Genomic DNA, 14,708 nt, shown 5'->3' with positions numbered 1-14,708 from the left:
CCATACATCTTTCAAAATATGAACGAATTTGGGTCCTTATTGACTGTTTTTAAAAGCCGGTGAGACTACTCTATGTTTTGAGATAGTAATTTCTGTCTAAATCTCAGCTTCTCATTGGAAAATAGGACTATTTTTAAGGAATTATTCATTTTTCCCCCGTGCTACACACCAGTGACTCATTTTAAAGAAATAGAGGCACTGACAAAAAGAAAGAGGAAAAAAAATAAGACCCTGGATTTGTCTTCCAGGTTTTGTGTGTGTGTGTGTATGTGTGTGTGTGTGTGTGTGTGTGTGTGTGTGTGTGTGTGTGTGGATAGGAAATGGGAAATATAAATCAAACTTTATATTTATAAAGTTTGAAAAATCATCTGGGGTTTGACGATGAACCCAGAGTAATTGTTGCCTTTTGCTTTTTAATCTTGATTTCCAACACTTGGTCAAGCGTACTGAACTATTCATCCCAATACACTGAAATAAAGGTTTCTAACACTGTGCACGTCACAATCCCAGGATAGCTTACAGTTACTGTCATGGCATCTCCACGACTTGGTTACACTGCTGGCTGCAGACAGACATAACTTCAGTCCCTCAGTGTAAACAGAGAATGACTCATCCTTCGGAGGCAGTAAATAGCAACCTGGGTAGATGAACACCATCTTTAGACTTTTTCATACACCTGTAATGTAGAAACACATCCCCTCTGAAATACTTTATACGTATTTTGATGTGTGCCGAAAGAAACGTGGTGTGCCAAGGGCACCTTCCTATTTCTAGGGCTTTAATAAGAGGAAGGAAAATATGAACATCCGTATTTCCCAGCCCGACTAAGGATCCACTTCTGCAATAGCCCCAAAAAGTAGAAGAGGGGAAATCAAGTCAGAAGACAGGAATGCCTATATTGGTCTTCTCTGCTCCCAAATGAACCTTCTTTCCTGCGTGCCCCTCCATCTCCTATCCCAAGTCTTTGCCTTGATTCTGATTACTCAGCTGAAAAAAAAAAGTCAGAGTGAGTCAGGAGAACTTATCGAGCTGCCACATGGCACACATTTTAGTTAGTCTTCAGGATGACATATTTCTCTGTCCTCAAGGACCTTATTATTCAGTGCTGAAGAAATAAAAGAAAATTAGTAATTATACTCCAACTGGATGGTCTGTAAAGGCTCATCCTTGGGTGTGCAATCATAAAAATAATGTTTTCAAAAAGCACATGTTGTTCTAGTGAAGACAGTGAAATACAAAATCACATATATGGTTTTATCCTAATTGTGTAAATAATGCCCACTCGCGTCATCGTATACTCCGAAAAACGGTAGGGTCAGATTGGCAGGCTGAGAACATCTGTATGCTTTTTGTCCCTCCCCAGATTCTACTGAAACGTCACACAAGAAAAGTTAGAATGGAAGATCAGAAAATGTGAGGATTTCCTAGAAAATGAAATGAAGAAAATTGGATTGACAGAGCAATAAAAACTTTTTTAAAAGCCAGTCAAAGGATACCGCAAAGGTAAGAGCTATTTGTACACTAACTGGAGGAACGTCAAGATCAAGGTTAACCTGTAGCATGTAGGGTGGGTCTTTGTCAATCATAATCTGGTCAGTAAATTAAAAGATTGCATTATGAACTCAGGAGCCGGTCATGACCCGCCCATGTCCTTCATATGCTGACGTTCTGACAACAGGGTGTTTGCTTCCACGTTAAAGCCTTGTAACTGTTTTAGACAGTGAGCCTGGGGGTGCCTGGGTGGTTCAGTTGGTTGAGTGACTCTTGATTTTGGCTCAGTTCACCATCCCAGGATCATGGGGTCGAGCTCCATGTTAGGTTTCAAGATGAGTGTGGAGCCTGCTTGGGATTCTCTCTCTCTCTCTCTCTCTCTCTCTCTCTCTCTCTCTCTCCCTCTGCCCTTCTCCCCTGCCTGTGCATTCTCTCTCTAAAAAAGTAAGGAAACGGGGCACCTGAGTGGCTCAGTCGGTTAAGCGGCCGACTTCGGCTCAGGTCGTGACCTCACGGTCTGTGAGTTCGAGCCCCACACCGGGCTCTGTGCTGACAGCTTGGAGCCTGGAGCCTGCTTCGGATTCTGTGTCTCCTTCTCTCCGTGCCCCTCCCCAACTTGTGCTCTGTCTCTCTATGTCTCTCAAAAAATAAATAAATGGAAAAAAATTTTTTTAAAGTAAGAAAGGAAAGGAAGAAAAGGAAGGAATGGAAGGAAGGAAGAGAACCTTGGGGCTAGCCTATCAGAAGGGCTGACGCTGGACATAGAATTAGAGTAGAACTTGATAAATCTACATATACGACAATAGGAGCAGGGTGGGAAGAGGTGACAAGAAGAGGAAAGCACTAGATGCTTCTGATATGAGAGGTTTCCAGATCTCGTATGCTGTAGAGAGGAACCTCCCACCCCAAGATCATCTACCTGCACACCCTAAAAGCTGGCCCCGATCATCAGCACTTTATTCGCTGGGATGATTATTGCAGCCATAAAACAGAAAAGCAGCCATGTGAAAGAGATAATCAGACTTCTGGATTATTAAAAATATAATCACCATTCCTTAAAAATTGAGCTGAGTATCTAAACGGGCACAGATGAATATTAAATTAATGAGCCGGAACATTTGGCTAAGGGACGCTTCCAGAACACAAGGCAGGGATAAAGAAATTTCCAGAAGCTCCCACATCTATCTAAAGAGTTTGTAAGGGAAGGAACAAAGAGAATAGATAGGACGACATGACAAAAATCAGAGGTGATTGTTGTTCAGTACTGAAGAGATATTATAAACTTGTGGATTTTTATGTATTGTGTTTCAATTAACTTCCGTTTCTGAAATTTTGGTGCTCAGATCGTCCCATCTTGGGCTAGTGCAATCGTTCTCAGCCAGGGGCAGTTTTGATCCCCAGGGGACATTTAGCAGTGTCTGTAGATATTGCTGATTTCCATGACTGGATATCTAGTGGGTAGGGTTACCACTAAACACTGCATGATGCACAGAAGAGTCCCTGTTGCAGAGGATTTTTTGGCTCCAAATGTAAATAGTTCTGAGGATAAGAAACCCTGAGCTAGCAGAGACCTCTTCAGGGGGGCTCCCATACCCATTAGGCATAACTCTTGGAGTGTTCGTTCACTTCCCTGCTTTCCACTTTAACATTACATCTCCTGGAGCTTCTGCCTGAGCCCCAGAATCAGCCACTTCTCCCAACATAGTTGGGTTATTTGGTGGGATGGTACATAGAGACAATAATCAGAGTACCGTGGATGCTCATGGCTGCTGGGTTGTCACTGTTTGCAAAAGAAGATCACGGGGCATCTGGTGGCTCAGTCGGTTAAGCGTCCGACTTTGGCTCAGGTCGTGATCTCACGGTTCGTGAGTTTGAGCCCCGCACGGGGCTCTGTGCTGACAGCTCAGAGCCTGGAGCCTGCTTCGGATTCTGTGTCTCCCTCTCTCTCTGCCCCTCCCCTGCTCACACTCAGTCTCTTCTCTCTCTCTCTCTCTCTCTCAAAATAAATAGACATTAAAAAATTTTCAAGAGAAGATCAACATGAAAGAGAATTTCGTAAGGTGGGACACAGAACCCGCATTATATTTGCAAGTAGTTGACCATCATGCCAACTGGTGTAAAAGCAGGCTGTCCAATTCTGCCCTGCCTTCGCCTTCTGCCCTGATTCAAAATGGTCACAGAAGTAGGGTCTCTTTTCAGTTTTCCACAGCTCCACAAAGGAAATAAATCTTTTCTGGCTTATTTCTGGATTAAGTTGGAAGCTGAGCTCTTTCTAGAACAGAATTTGTCTTCTTCCTTGGTCCATAGACATGACTCAATTTCCTCACCAAAACTTCATTCAGAGAAACAGGTGGCCAGCTCATGGGTCACAGTTTGTCAATTTGAGTTTTTAAAATACTGTTCAAGAATACGATTTATCTTGATTCCTATGCGTTTTGGCACCCCAGAAGTTTTGTACCCTAAACGAATAACTCACAGGTCTCACCGGTCCTGGCCTTGCTGGGCATTCTCTGTCCTTCGTGCTCACTAGCTTCATCCCAAGGTGAACGCGAGCCTTGTGCCTCGGTCTAATATCCCCTTACCGCACGGTGCCACACATTTTCTGAGAAGCTGTCGTTCCCTGCCAACCTAAAAATGTCTGCATGCAAATCTTCCTGAGTGAGTGAGGGGAAAAAGAGAGGTGGGGCAAAAGTTTCAAAAGCAAAGAAAACAAGGAGAAGGAAGTGGCCAGTGCTCAATGAACCTGCACGTGTGAAAGGCTAATCCAGAAATCACTCAGTAATCACCACCATGAAATCGGACCGGGCTGACATGGCTGGCTACGCATATGCTCACCTTTCCCCCCTCCCACAAAGCTTCACTTCCTAAACCAAAGTGACCTTCTGAAATCTGGCCACTCTCCCCCAGCTCTTGACCCCTCCTGTGCAGCAGCTCCTACACACCCTTAGCTAGCTTCCTTCCAAAGTCCCCATTAGCCTCTCATCCAAAACAATACAATTTTCCTGTTTTTGAGAGAAGGGCGCTGGCCCATGTGCACGGTAAACCAAGGCCGGAGTGCAGAGAGCTGTTAGAAGCTGCACAAAATCTACAGATTACACAGGAGAGTCCGAAAGAAGGGTGAGGGTTCAGGGGGCTCTGACATGGGAGGCAAAACGGCGCTTGGACCTCAGCTGCACTCAATGTTCAGAAGTGCTCATGGGTCAGTCATGCTCAAAGGAACAGTGTTGAAAGAGTGATTATGTTTTAAGATGGTTTGGCTGGCGGCCAAATAACGTCTTACTGTCCATTGCCAAGTCAGGAGCTTTTGCTGACGAGTGAATTTTTAAGAATTATAATAATGAATAAATAAACTGGTTTAAAAGCAAGACATTTTCTAGATGGATCTCCTTTTTGAGAGAGAGAGAGAGAGAGAGAGAGAGAGAGAGAGAGAGAGAGAATCTTAAGCAGGCTCAGCGTGGAGCCTGACACAGGGCTTGATCCCACAACCGTGAGATCATGGCCTGAGCCGAAATCAAGAGTCAGACGCGTAACTGGCTGAGCCACCCAGGCGCTCCCTGGATGGATCTCTTGAAGGGGACTCGGGACAGGAGGACTATGGCTTGGCTTCTACTGGGTCCCAGAACATCTCTCTAACAGAGATGGGCTTCTACCCATATTCCTCTGGTGTATTCTTCTTCCCATCAGTCCCAAGCCGTCTGTATCCACTCGGGTGACTCAGAAATCTGTGTCTCAGTCTCTCTCCCTTTAAATGGAGTCGATATTTTTGGCCCCTCCTTCTCACACTTAGTGCTGGGTGATTGGCAAGGTGGACAAGATCAGGAACATTGGCCTGGGAGGTCAAAGCAGACCTAGGAGACAGGACAGAGCATAAGGAAGCCAGCCAGAGGCTCAGAGAGCTCCTGAAACTGAATCTTTCAGGTGATGTTTTGGTATTGGGCTGTCTCTTTATTGGATTTTTACAAATTCTCTGCAGCCCTGAGGATTCGGCCTGTGTTTTCTCTTCTGTCATCACAACCTCCCTCCTGCTTGAGGTTCTGCATCTTCCAGACTGACGGAGACCAGGGTGCTTTCTCTCAATGTCTGTGGTATTTCACCGTCACCATTTTTGAGGTATTAAAGGAGAATAATGCTCAGAGAGCAGTCATGCATGTGGTTCGGAACTGAAGCAGAATCACAGTTTTTTTATATATATATAAATATATATATTACGGTGATTCTATATATGTATATATATAATTTAATAATTTATATCTTTAATAATAGTAAACGCAAATAGACAAAAATAACTTCCGCCTAAAGCTTACGGGAGGATGTCTCAACCGTCGTGAGGGAGACACATGGTCCCCAGCAATGCTTCATGTTTCCATATTGACGTTTTTCTCTTTCTCTCTACTTTCTTCACAAACTACAGATACTCCTGGTCTTTCTTCTTGATGCCCCACCTCCCCGCAGAGAAACTCCTCAACTCTTCTGAGCCCAAGATCGTGCCCTTTATTTTCGACCAAGTAAGTGACTCCTTTCCTCCTCCTGCTGTCTCCTGGATCTTGCCCCTTCCTACCCAATTTCACCACCAATAATCACAGTATTGATGATGTTAACAAAAACGGTGAGCGTGATCACAGCCTACGTTCACGGGCTGGGTTCTGTGTGCAGACACCGTGTAAACACTTAACCCCGCTTGTCCCCTTTGGTCTCCAAGTCCCAAAGAGCTGTCTTAGTTATATATTGCTGCCTAACAAATTGCCACAAAACTCAGCAACTTAAAACAACACACGCTTATCATCTCACAGTTTCTGTGGGGCAGGAAGCTGGGTGTGACACAGCTGGGTCCTTAGCTTTGCGGCCTCTCCCACTAGGTGTTACTTAGGATATAGTCATCTCAAGGCTCAGCTGGGCAAGGATTTGATTTCAAGTTCCCACGATCGTCGGCAGGATGCAGTTTCTCCCTGACTGTTGGCCACAAGCTGCCCTCAGTTCCTCGTCATACGGGCCTCTCCAATAGAGCCATGCCCTTCTTCAAAGGGTATAAGCCATGAGGACAATAGAAAGTCTGCTAGCAAGACAAAGCTAGTGGGGAGCCTTGGTGGCTCAGTCGGTTGCGTGACTGACTTCAGCTCAGGTCATGATCTCACAGCTCGTGAGTTTGAGCCCCACATCAGGCTCTGTGCTGACAGCTCAGAGCCCGGAGCCTGCTTCGGATTCTGTGTCTCCCTCTCTCTCTGCCCCTCCCCCGCTCCTGCTCTGTCTCTCTCTGTCTCAGAAATAAATAAACATTAAAAAAAAAAAAAGATGAAGTTACCATCTTTTGCAACCTAATTTCAGAAGTGACAGCCAGCCATATTCTATTTTTTAAAAATTTTTTTAATGCCTTTATTTATTTTTGAGAGAAAGAGACAGAGCGCCATCAGGGGAGAGGCAGAGAGAGGGGGAGACACAGAATCTGACGCAGACTGCAGGCTCTGAGCTGGCAGCACAGAGCCCGACGTGGGGTTCGAACCCAGGAACCGCGAGATCGCGATCTGAGCCGAAGCCGGGTGCTTAACCGACTGAGCCACCCAGGCGCCCCAACCATATTCTACTGGTGAGAATCAAGTCACTGTGTCCAGCCTACCCTCAGTATGTCCAGCCCACACTCAAGGGGACACAGATAACAGAAGGCGGGGATCAGCAGGGGCCATCTTGGAAATCTGAAAACCTCAAGACCAATTGGGGAAGAAGGGAGAACAAAAGGGTTGTTTTCAGACTGTAAGGATAATAGCAACACTAGAAGAAGAAAGTAGATGGGGCAAATATTAAAGCTAATAAGGGTAGAGGTTAGGAGGCGGAATAGGGAAGCGTCTTATATCATTTTTGATCCCGTGTCTTTCTCTCTTTTAGCCCATAACATGAGATGATGGCTATACGGCTAAAGGATGTGCATGGAACTACAGGGCACAGCACAAAGAATTCCTTTTCCCATTGGGAAAGTAAATGGAAAATAATCGTAACGGAGGAGCAGGGTAGAGGAGCCGCGGGGAGGGACTGAAGACAATCTCTCTGCACAAATGTGACCCAGAGTCCCGGTGGGCAGGAGACTCTCGGCAGGGACATGCGAAACCATCAAATAAAATTGGAAGGAATCGGAGCACGCGCCAGATCTAGAACAGGGTGTCTGTGACCAAAGACGGTCAAGACGGAAGAAGCGAGCCCCAGACAGAAAACAGAAGGCTGGTTCCGTAAACCTTTTTTGAGGCGAAGCTACCTAGAGCAAGGTAGAGGGGAGAGGACAGGGAACATTTTTTGCACGGCAGCTACCAAAACAAATTTCATTTCATATGTATCTTCGGAGGGGAAGAAAGACTGCAGGACTTTTCAGAGGCTTTACTATGCTTTGTGACACCCTAAGGTGCACGTAAGGGAGGGTGTGGATTGAACAGACACCGCTTCTCACATGCGTCTGTCTGTTTGGTGCCGTGGCGGAGACATGCTGCACATTTTAGGGCATACTCTTTTATTAAATACCTGTGGCCTCTTGCAAGAGCAGGAAAGTTAAGCCAAGCATGGTTGCCAGCAGTTGAGCAATAAGCAAACATTTTTTTCTCAAACACCTGCGTGTTAACCAGCAGTGACCCCACGATCTCAACGTTTGGGTCCAACGGTGGGAAAGATACAAAACCAGAATCAGAGAAGTCACCAGATCATCACCTTTTCCAACCATCCCCGGAAATTCCCCCCCAAACTCCTAAAGCTCCGCCAATTACAATCCTTCTCTCCAGAATTCCCTTTCCTCCCCCTGTGGATGCTCATTTTCTTATCCACAGAGAAGGAATCAGAGAGTTCATCCCCACGGGATTTTCTCCTGGAATTTTTCCCAGTAACATAGGGCGAAGGCAGTAAAGGGAGCTCCGTTGAGAGAGGCACGACATACTTGTTAAGTGCTTTAAAAATGTCTTTTTAGTACAGAGAGAGAAAGAAGAAATCAGGGAAGGATCCCCTGCCAAACCACAAAGAAGATAGTTCATCAAGGAATGCTAATTTCTCGAGCATTAGTGGAGAATTACCCACCAGGGGGATTAAGAGATCCATGCCCTTTTAATCAAAGGAGACCTTCCCTCAAACAACTGGGGTTGGCCGAGGATCCAGCTCGGAAGAGCAACACAGCAGTGAGAAGCCACGCCTTCCTGCATTACACAATGCTGTGTTTTTAGGTTAATCCTCCAAGGATATTACGGTTACTTTCAATGGTTAATGAATAGCTTCTAAGTGCCTACTTCACTTAATTGTCCAAAGGCCACTTGGTCCCAGAGCATATAAAGCTTCGAGCTGGCTAATGAAAGCATTCTCGAGGAGCAAGGGAAGCAGGGGAGAGGAAGGGCTACGGAGGGGCAGGGATGCGGAACAGAACCGGTCTAGTGCTCTGTGCCCTTGTCCTCCTGACGGGCTTCCTGATGATCTGCCTGGGAGCCTTCCTCATTTCCTCAGGATCGATGTTCAACTGTCGAGGGAACCTGATCCTGGCCTATATGCTTCTGCCCCTGGGGTTTGTGATCCTTCTGAGTGGAATTTTCTGGAGTACCTACCGCCAGGCCAGGGAAAGCAAAGGGGTGTTCACGCACGTGCTCAGACGACACCTTGCTCACGGGGCACTGCCCCTGGCCACAGTCGACAGGTACGTGCTGAAAAGCCAGGGGACAGAGGGGAGCTGCAATGGGGCTGAGTTCTGGAAAAGTGGAATGACCCTAATCCCACAGTGGAATAATATCCACGTCCTGCCAGGCTGTGTGTCTAGAAATGGAGCTTTCTTGTTGGGAAATTCCTTGGGGTTAATCCTTAGGAAGCATGGGGCTGCTTCTGGGGAAATCCGTCAAGCAGAGGGAACTTATATCAGAGAAACCACCTCTCCCCCATTGAAGAGCTACGTCAGCCAACTTAAGAGGCCCGACTCTTAGGTTCTTTTGTTGTATCATGGGAGCTGTCCTTAGAGGCAGGGGGTGGTTAAGTTACCCCCACAGCCTGGCTACCGGGTTATAATGAAAGCAAGTTCCAGGCCCAATTCTGCCACACCACAAATGAACAGACAGGCATAGAATCAGTCCTGCCACCTCTTCACGAACTCTGTGTGGTCCCAGCTTATGGACCTTTTGGGTGTTCTGATCACACCTTGCGTGAAAGATTGATTCAAGGCCAGATAATAACATTCCAGAGGTAGTTCAGTTAATCTTACCACCTCACACCCATTATGATAGCTATTGTTTAAAACACACACACACACACACACACACACACACACACACACAGACACACAGAAAACAAGTGTTAGCAATCCAAAACCTTATACACTGCGGGTGGGAATGTGAAATGGTGCAATCATTTTATGAAGAATAGTACAGAGCTTAAATATAGAATTACCACTTGATCCAGAAATTCCACTTCTGGGTATACAGACAAAAGAATTAAAAGCAGGAACCTGAAGCGATATTTGTATACCACTGTTCCCAGCAGCCTTATTCACAAGAGCAAAAAGGTGGAAACAACCCATGTGTCCACCAGTGGATGAAGGAACAAAAAAAGTGTGGTCTACACACACAGCGGAATATTATTCAGCCATAAAGAGAAGGAAATTGTGACACCTGCTACAGTGTCGATGAACCTTGAAGACGTTATGCTAAGTAAAAAAAGCCAGACGCAAACAGACCAATACTGTATGATTCCACTTACATGAGATGCAGCGAAATTCACAGACAGAAAACAGAACAGTGGTGACCAGGGCTGGCGGTGGGGGAGGAGGGACTTACCATTTACTGAGTACAGAGTTTCAACTTGGGACGATGGAAAAGTTCTGGAGATGCCTGGGTAACGGTGTGGCTGTACTGAATGCCGCTCGTCGGTACACTTAAAATGGATAAGTGGTAAATTTCAGGTTATATATATGTTGCCACAGTATAGCCAAATGCAGTTCACCTGAGGTTTGGTATCAGACAACCAAAACCCTCCTAACTCTTGGCCCACCCAACACAGGACCATTCAGGGATAAAACCTCAAGCATCATCCTTAAGACACAGGCTGCGAGACTCCTTAAAAAAATTCTTTTGCCTTCTTGATCTAAAATATCTTAGCTACTCAACATGGATGGCACTGGAGAGTGTGATGCTAAGTGAAATAAGCCATACAGAGAAAGACAGATACCATATGGTTTCACTCTTATGTGGATCCTGAGAAACTTAACAGAAACCCATGGGGGAGGGGAAGGAAAAAAAAAAAAAGAAGAGGTTAGAGTGGGAGAGAGCCAAAGCATAAGAGACACTTAAAAACTGAGAACAAACTGAGGGTTGATGGGGGGGGGGGTGGGAGGGAGGGGAGGGTGGGTGATGGGTATTGAGGAGGGCACCTTTTGGGATGAGCACTGGGTGTTGTATGGAAACCAACTTGACAATAAACTTCATATATTGAAAATAAATAAATAAATAAATAACTAGTATAAACCATTGAAAAAAAATAAAATATCTTAGCTACTGCATGTATCCTTTTTTTCCCCCAAATGTTTGTTTACATTTGAGAGAGACACAGAGACAGAGACAGAGCACCAGCAGGGGAGGGGCAGAGAGAGAGGGAGACAAAGAATCCAAAGCAGGTTCCAGTCTCCGAGCTGTCGGCACAGAGCCCAACATGGGGCTCGAACTCACCAACCGTGAGATCGTGACCTGAGCTGAACTCGGACGCTTCACGGACTGAGCTGCCCAGGTGCCCCATATGTATCTTGATTATAAGCAATTTTACCCATGATGGTTGATTTTTGGCATTATGCTAATTAATAAGATACAAATTATAATAACCAAACCCCATTTCCAATGTTTATTATGCTAACTAGCAAGGTCTCTGGGTTTGATAAAAGATTAAGATAACTGAAATGATCATAGATGATGCTTCTCGAGGGATGATTTTTTTTTTCTTGTATAAATGTTAGATGATTGCCTCGAGAGTGTGAATCCCTGATAAGAGTAACTGATTGCCTATAGGAGGCAGCTCGAATTTACTAACACACGCATAACATCCCAGCGTGCTGAATTATTTTAGTCACCTATGATGCGGCTATCATGACACCACATTGACCTGCCTCTTCCCACGGCACCTAATAGGTACCCAGCCTACTCAGAGCGGCCAGTGAGTCAGTTAAGGAAACGTTGCATTGCTGAGAAGCATTTGTATTCAAAATGGGAACCCACACCGAGGCATCAGAGCAGATGAGTCTACAGTGGTGGAATGTGGGGCTCCGAGACTGTGAACTGGTGTGGGCGGACGGGTTTGGGAGAGGTGGATGGGATTTGGGGGCGGGTGGCAGTGATCTGGAAGCTTCTCAAATCACTCCAGGCAAAAGCTCCCCTCTCTGTCTTCAGTGTCTTTATGCGTGTGCCCTGTGACACTTCTGAGTGAAGGCTGAGATTTATGCCATACAGTAGACAGCGTCTTTAGCCATCTGGCTTTGGGCCTGGTAATATTTGGAATGGAGCTGTGGCCACAAATGGCAGTCTCTGTTCTGTTGTGGTTACATACCACAAACACTCCCCGTAGGCACCGAGGGATTCGCGCTATAAATAAACCCATCAAGCTCACCCTCTCTCTTCCTCACCTCGCACCAACCCCCACCCCGTCCCATTCATGATGGAGAAGCCAGAAGGATTCAGCAATTAGCAATGTTGGGCAAGATTACCGATGAAGACATCACCTTCGGCGGGAATGGCTCCTTTCGCCATTGGCCTGTTGGCATAGAAAGGGCTGCAAGTGAAATCTACGTGAAGTTGTCAGTGGAGATAGTTTGAGAAACGCGTTATGGTTTCTGGAAACGTGCTTGCTGAGACTTGAAAAAGGGAGAAGAAAGAGGGGAGCATCTGTCAGAGTTGAGGAGGCTGCACCGAGCTGGGGTTTTTTGTGTTTTGCTGTGTTAATGTTTTACGTGAGTGTAGTTGACACACAATGTTACGTTAGTTTCAGGTGTATAACATAGCGATCTGACCAGTTTGTGGGCTCTGAGGATCTGAGACAGTGAGTGCAACCACATAGAGAAGGAGGAGTGTATGCACGGGGACAAGGATATGATGAGTTAAATAACTGGGTGGAAGGCAGCTCCAGCATTGAGGCCCCCTCCTCCTGCCCTCTAGAAGAACCCCCAGCTGAAAGCCCCTGGTTCCCGTGAGCAAGAGGAAGGGAATAACTCGGAATAACCCACTGGGAAAAATATGACTGTAGAGTCACACGTCCCATGGCTGATGAGGAGGGTTTTGCTGGGAAAAAAAAAAAAAAACACATTTTTTAAAAAACTGGTGATGCCAGGGAAGAAGTACATCTGTTTCAAAATCAATGTTTCTTAACAGTTTGGCTTCACACAGTGTGATTTGAGAGAGTCAGGCATATGCCTCTTTGGCGTTAACCACTTAAATAACATGTGTACGTGTGTGGCATTTTGATCCCCAGGCCAGATTTCTACCCCCCTGCGTATGAAGAGAGTCCTGATGCGGAGAAGCAACCCTGTCCGGCAGAGGGAGAGGCCTCGGATGTCCCTCCACCTGTGTACACAGAGATGGGCCTTGGATTCGAGGATGCACCTGACGCCCGCCCAGAGGCCCCACCTTCCTACGAGGAGTCCGTGGCAGGCGGGGTGGCGACAGCCACACCATTTGCAGGACGCTCAGGATGCTGAAGCAGGAGATACTCTCTAGTGCTTGGGATGCACCCTCATGGGATACGGCTGCTGGTAGTAAACGCGGGCACTGGACGACGGGAGGGAAAGGGTCTTCAGGGACCCTCATGAGCGCACGCCGAGGAGATGCGGGAAATGACAGCATTACGGTTTCCCGGACGTGCTTTGGTCTGCAAGGGCAGCGTGGGGTCCCGGAAGAGTGTGGTGGACAGCAAGCCACATTTCGAAGGATCCCCACTAATCCCAGCCCAGTTGGGCTTTTGGACTGCCGTTTGGAGCTGTGCCCCAAGAGGCTTCTAGCTCTCACTCAACCCCCTCCAGCACCCCAGCCCCCAACGGGGAGAACAGGTGCTGCTCATGGACAGCCATGGGCTTTCAGGTACATTACCCAACAACTGCAAGAAGAAAGTGTGCTGGAGACGAAGGGTCATCATCCCGTTTAATTTGCAGGTTTTGGGGGCTGGCTTTGCAGCTCCCCCCCGTTTACCCTATTAACCAGAGTGACAGCGTAATAATTCACCTTGCGGGAGGTTTCCTCTTGGAAGCCACGAATGTTACTTTGTATGACTTTCTTTTAATTGTGTGTGTGTGTGGTTTCTATGTGGACAGCAACTGTAATATTTGCTTTCAAAATGGCTGGAACACAGAATTTTGAAGGAAGATCTTAAAAACGGGATGGTTGTACCAGCAGAGAGGACAAGATTTCTCAGGCACTCAAGTGGAACAGACTTAAAAATTCATAAGGCACAGAATTTAGGGGAAGAAACTGTATTAGCCATAGGTTGTATGAACCTAGATTTTGATGTGAATCTTGAAAAGCATTAAAATATACATGTATATTTCAACAAATCGCCCTGTGACTCTCTAGACTTTGAAAGAAAGGAGACTATGGTGGAATGCTTTGATCCTTAACAGAAAGCTCTCTGTGTCTCCAAGATATGGATCCATGCATTTTTGACTCGGGCCATTTCTTTTAAACCCCCCTGATTCCTCCTCAGCTTTATTGTATTTTATGATATGTTTTAATAGAAGAAGACAAGTCGGGTGGCAGGGTGGAGGGGAGAGATGCAGCTTAATGTGTTGGCGCTTGGACAAGAATCTTCTCCCTGGGCCTCAGTTTCTTCCTCCGTCAAGTGAGGAATTTATGCTGGGATTAATATCTAACAATTACAGAGTGTCTTTTATAGGATGGGCTCTGCACCATAAACTTTGTGTGCTTTGGATTTAGCCCTCAATATACTCTTCGGTAACAGGCGCAGTGGCTATTCCCCTTTTTACAGACACATAAACTGAGACTTCGAGCCATTAAGCAACCTTCCAGATAACCTACAGTTGTTTCCGGGAGGGTGAAGCAGGGTCCACAGAGGGGCGTGAGAGGAGTTTTCGCTTCAAACATTTGTGCTGGGTTAACCCTGTCTTACTTTCCTCCTCCCACGGAGCAGTCTGGACTTCTGTCCTGCTTCCGAAAGTGGGTCCTAACAGGAGCGGAGCCCCAGGGCAGGTGCACTACCTTAAAGCCCTTGGGGAAGCAGCCAAGCTGGCT

General features: G+C 46.3%; 1 protein-coding gene and 2 long non-coding RNA genes across 3 annotated transcripts in view; 2 read left to right on the top strand and 1 right to left on the bottom strand.

Moving 5' to 3' along the window:
• The window catches only part of LOC109493706, a 138,397-nt gene extending 131,731 nt beyond the window's left edge, over positions 1–6,666 (bottom strand). Inside the window, exons 1-2 of the long non-coding RNA XR_002737820.2 lie at positions 3,968–6,666; positions 521–676 (exon numbers count right to left, since the gene is read on the bottom strand). This is a non-coding gene — a long non-coding RNA (uncharacterized LOC109493706). The remainder of the gene's footprint in view (positions 1–520; positions 677–3,967) is intronic.
• LOC123381700 lies at positions 5,315–8,411 on the top strand. The gene is made up of 3 exons (XR_006589034.1): positions 5,315–5,409; positions 5,903–5,996; positions 7,369–8,411. It is a non-coding gene; the product is annotated as an uncharacterized LOC123381700 (long non-coding RNA).
• A 383-nt stretch (positions 8,412–8,794) lies between these two features.
• On the top strand, positions 8,795–14,014 carry TMEM252 (transmembrane protein 252). The gene is made up of 2 exons (XM_003995382.4): positions 8,795–9,139; positions 12,940–14,014. The coding sequence occupies exons 1-2, from the start codon at positions 8,862–8,864 to the stop codon at positions 13,163–13,165; spliced, it is 504 nt and encodes a 167-aa protein (XP_003995431.2). The 5' UTR covers positions 8,795–8,861; the 3' UTR covers positions 13,166–14,014.
• The last annotated feature ends 694 nt before the right edge of the window (positions 14,015–14,708 follow it).

The sequence above is a fragment of the Felis catus genome, chromosome D4, assembly GCF_018350175.1.
Source record: "Felis catus isolate Fca126 chromosome D4, F.catus_Fca126_mat1.0, whole genome shotgun sequence".
Taxonomy (NCBI): domain Eukaryota; kingdom Metazoa; phylum Chordata; class Mammalia; order Carnivora; family Felidae; genus Felis; species Felis catus.
Note: the sequence above shows the minus strand (reverse complement) of the source record. Positions and strands in the feature narration are given on the sequence as shown.

Bases quoted from the DNA above. Each gene is read 5' to 3' on its own strand.
- TMEM252 (XM_003995382.4), top strand. From the start codon at position 8,862: ATGCGGAACAGAACCGGTCTAGTGCTCTGTGCCCTTGTCCTCCTGACG. The intron at 9,140-12,939 runs GTACGTGCTGAA...TTTGATCCCCAG, and splicing joins CCCCTGGCCACAGTCGACAG to GCCAGATTTCTACCCCCCTG.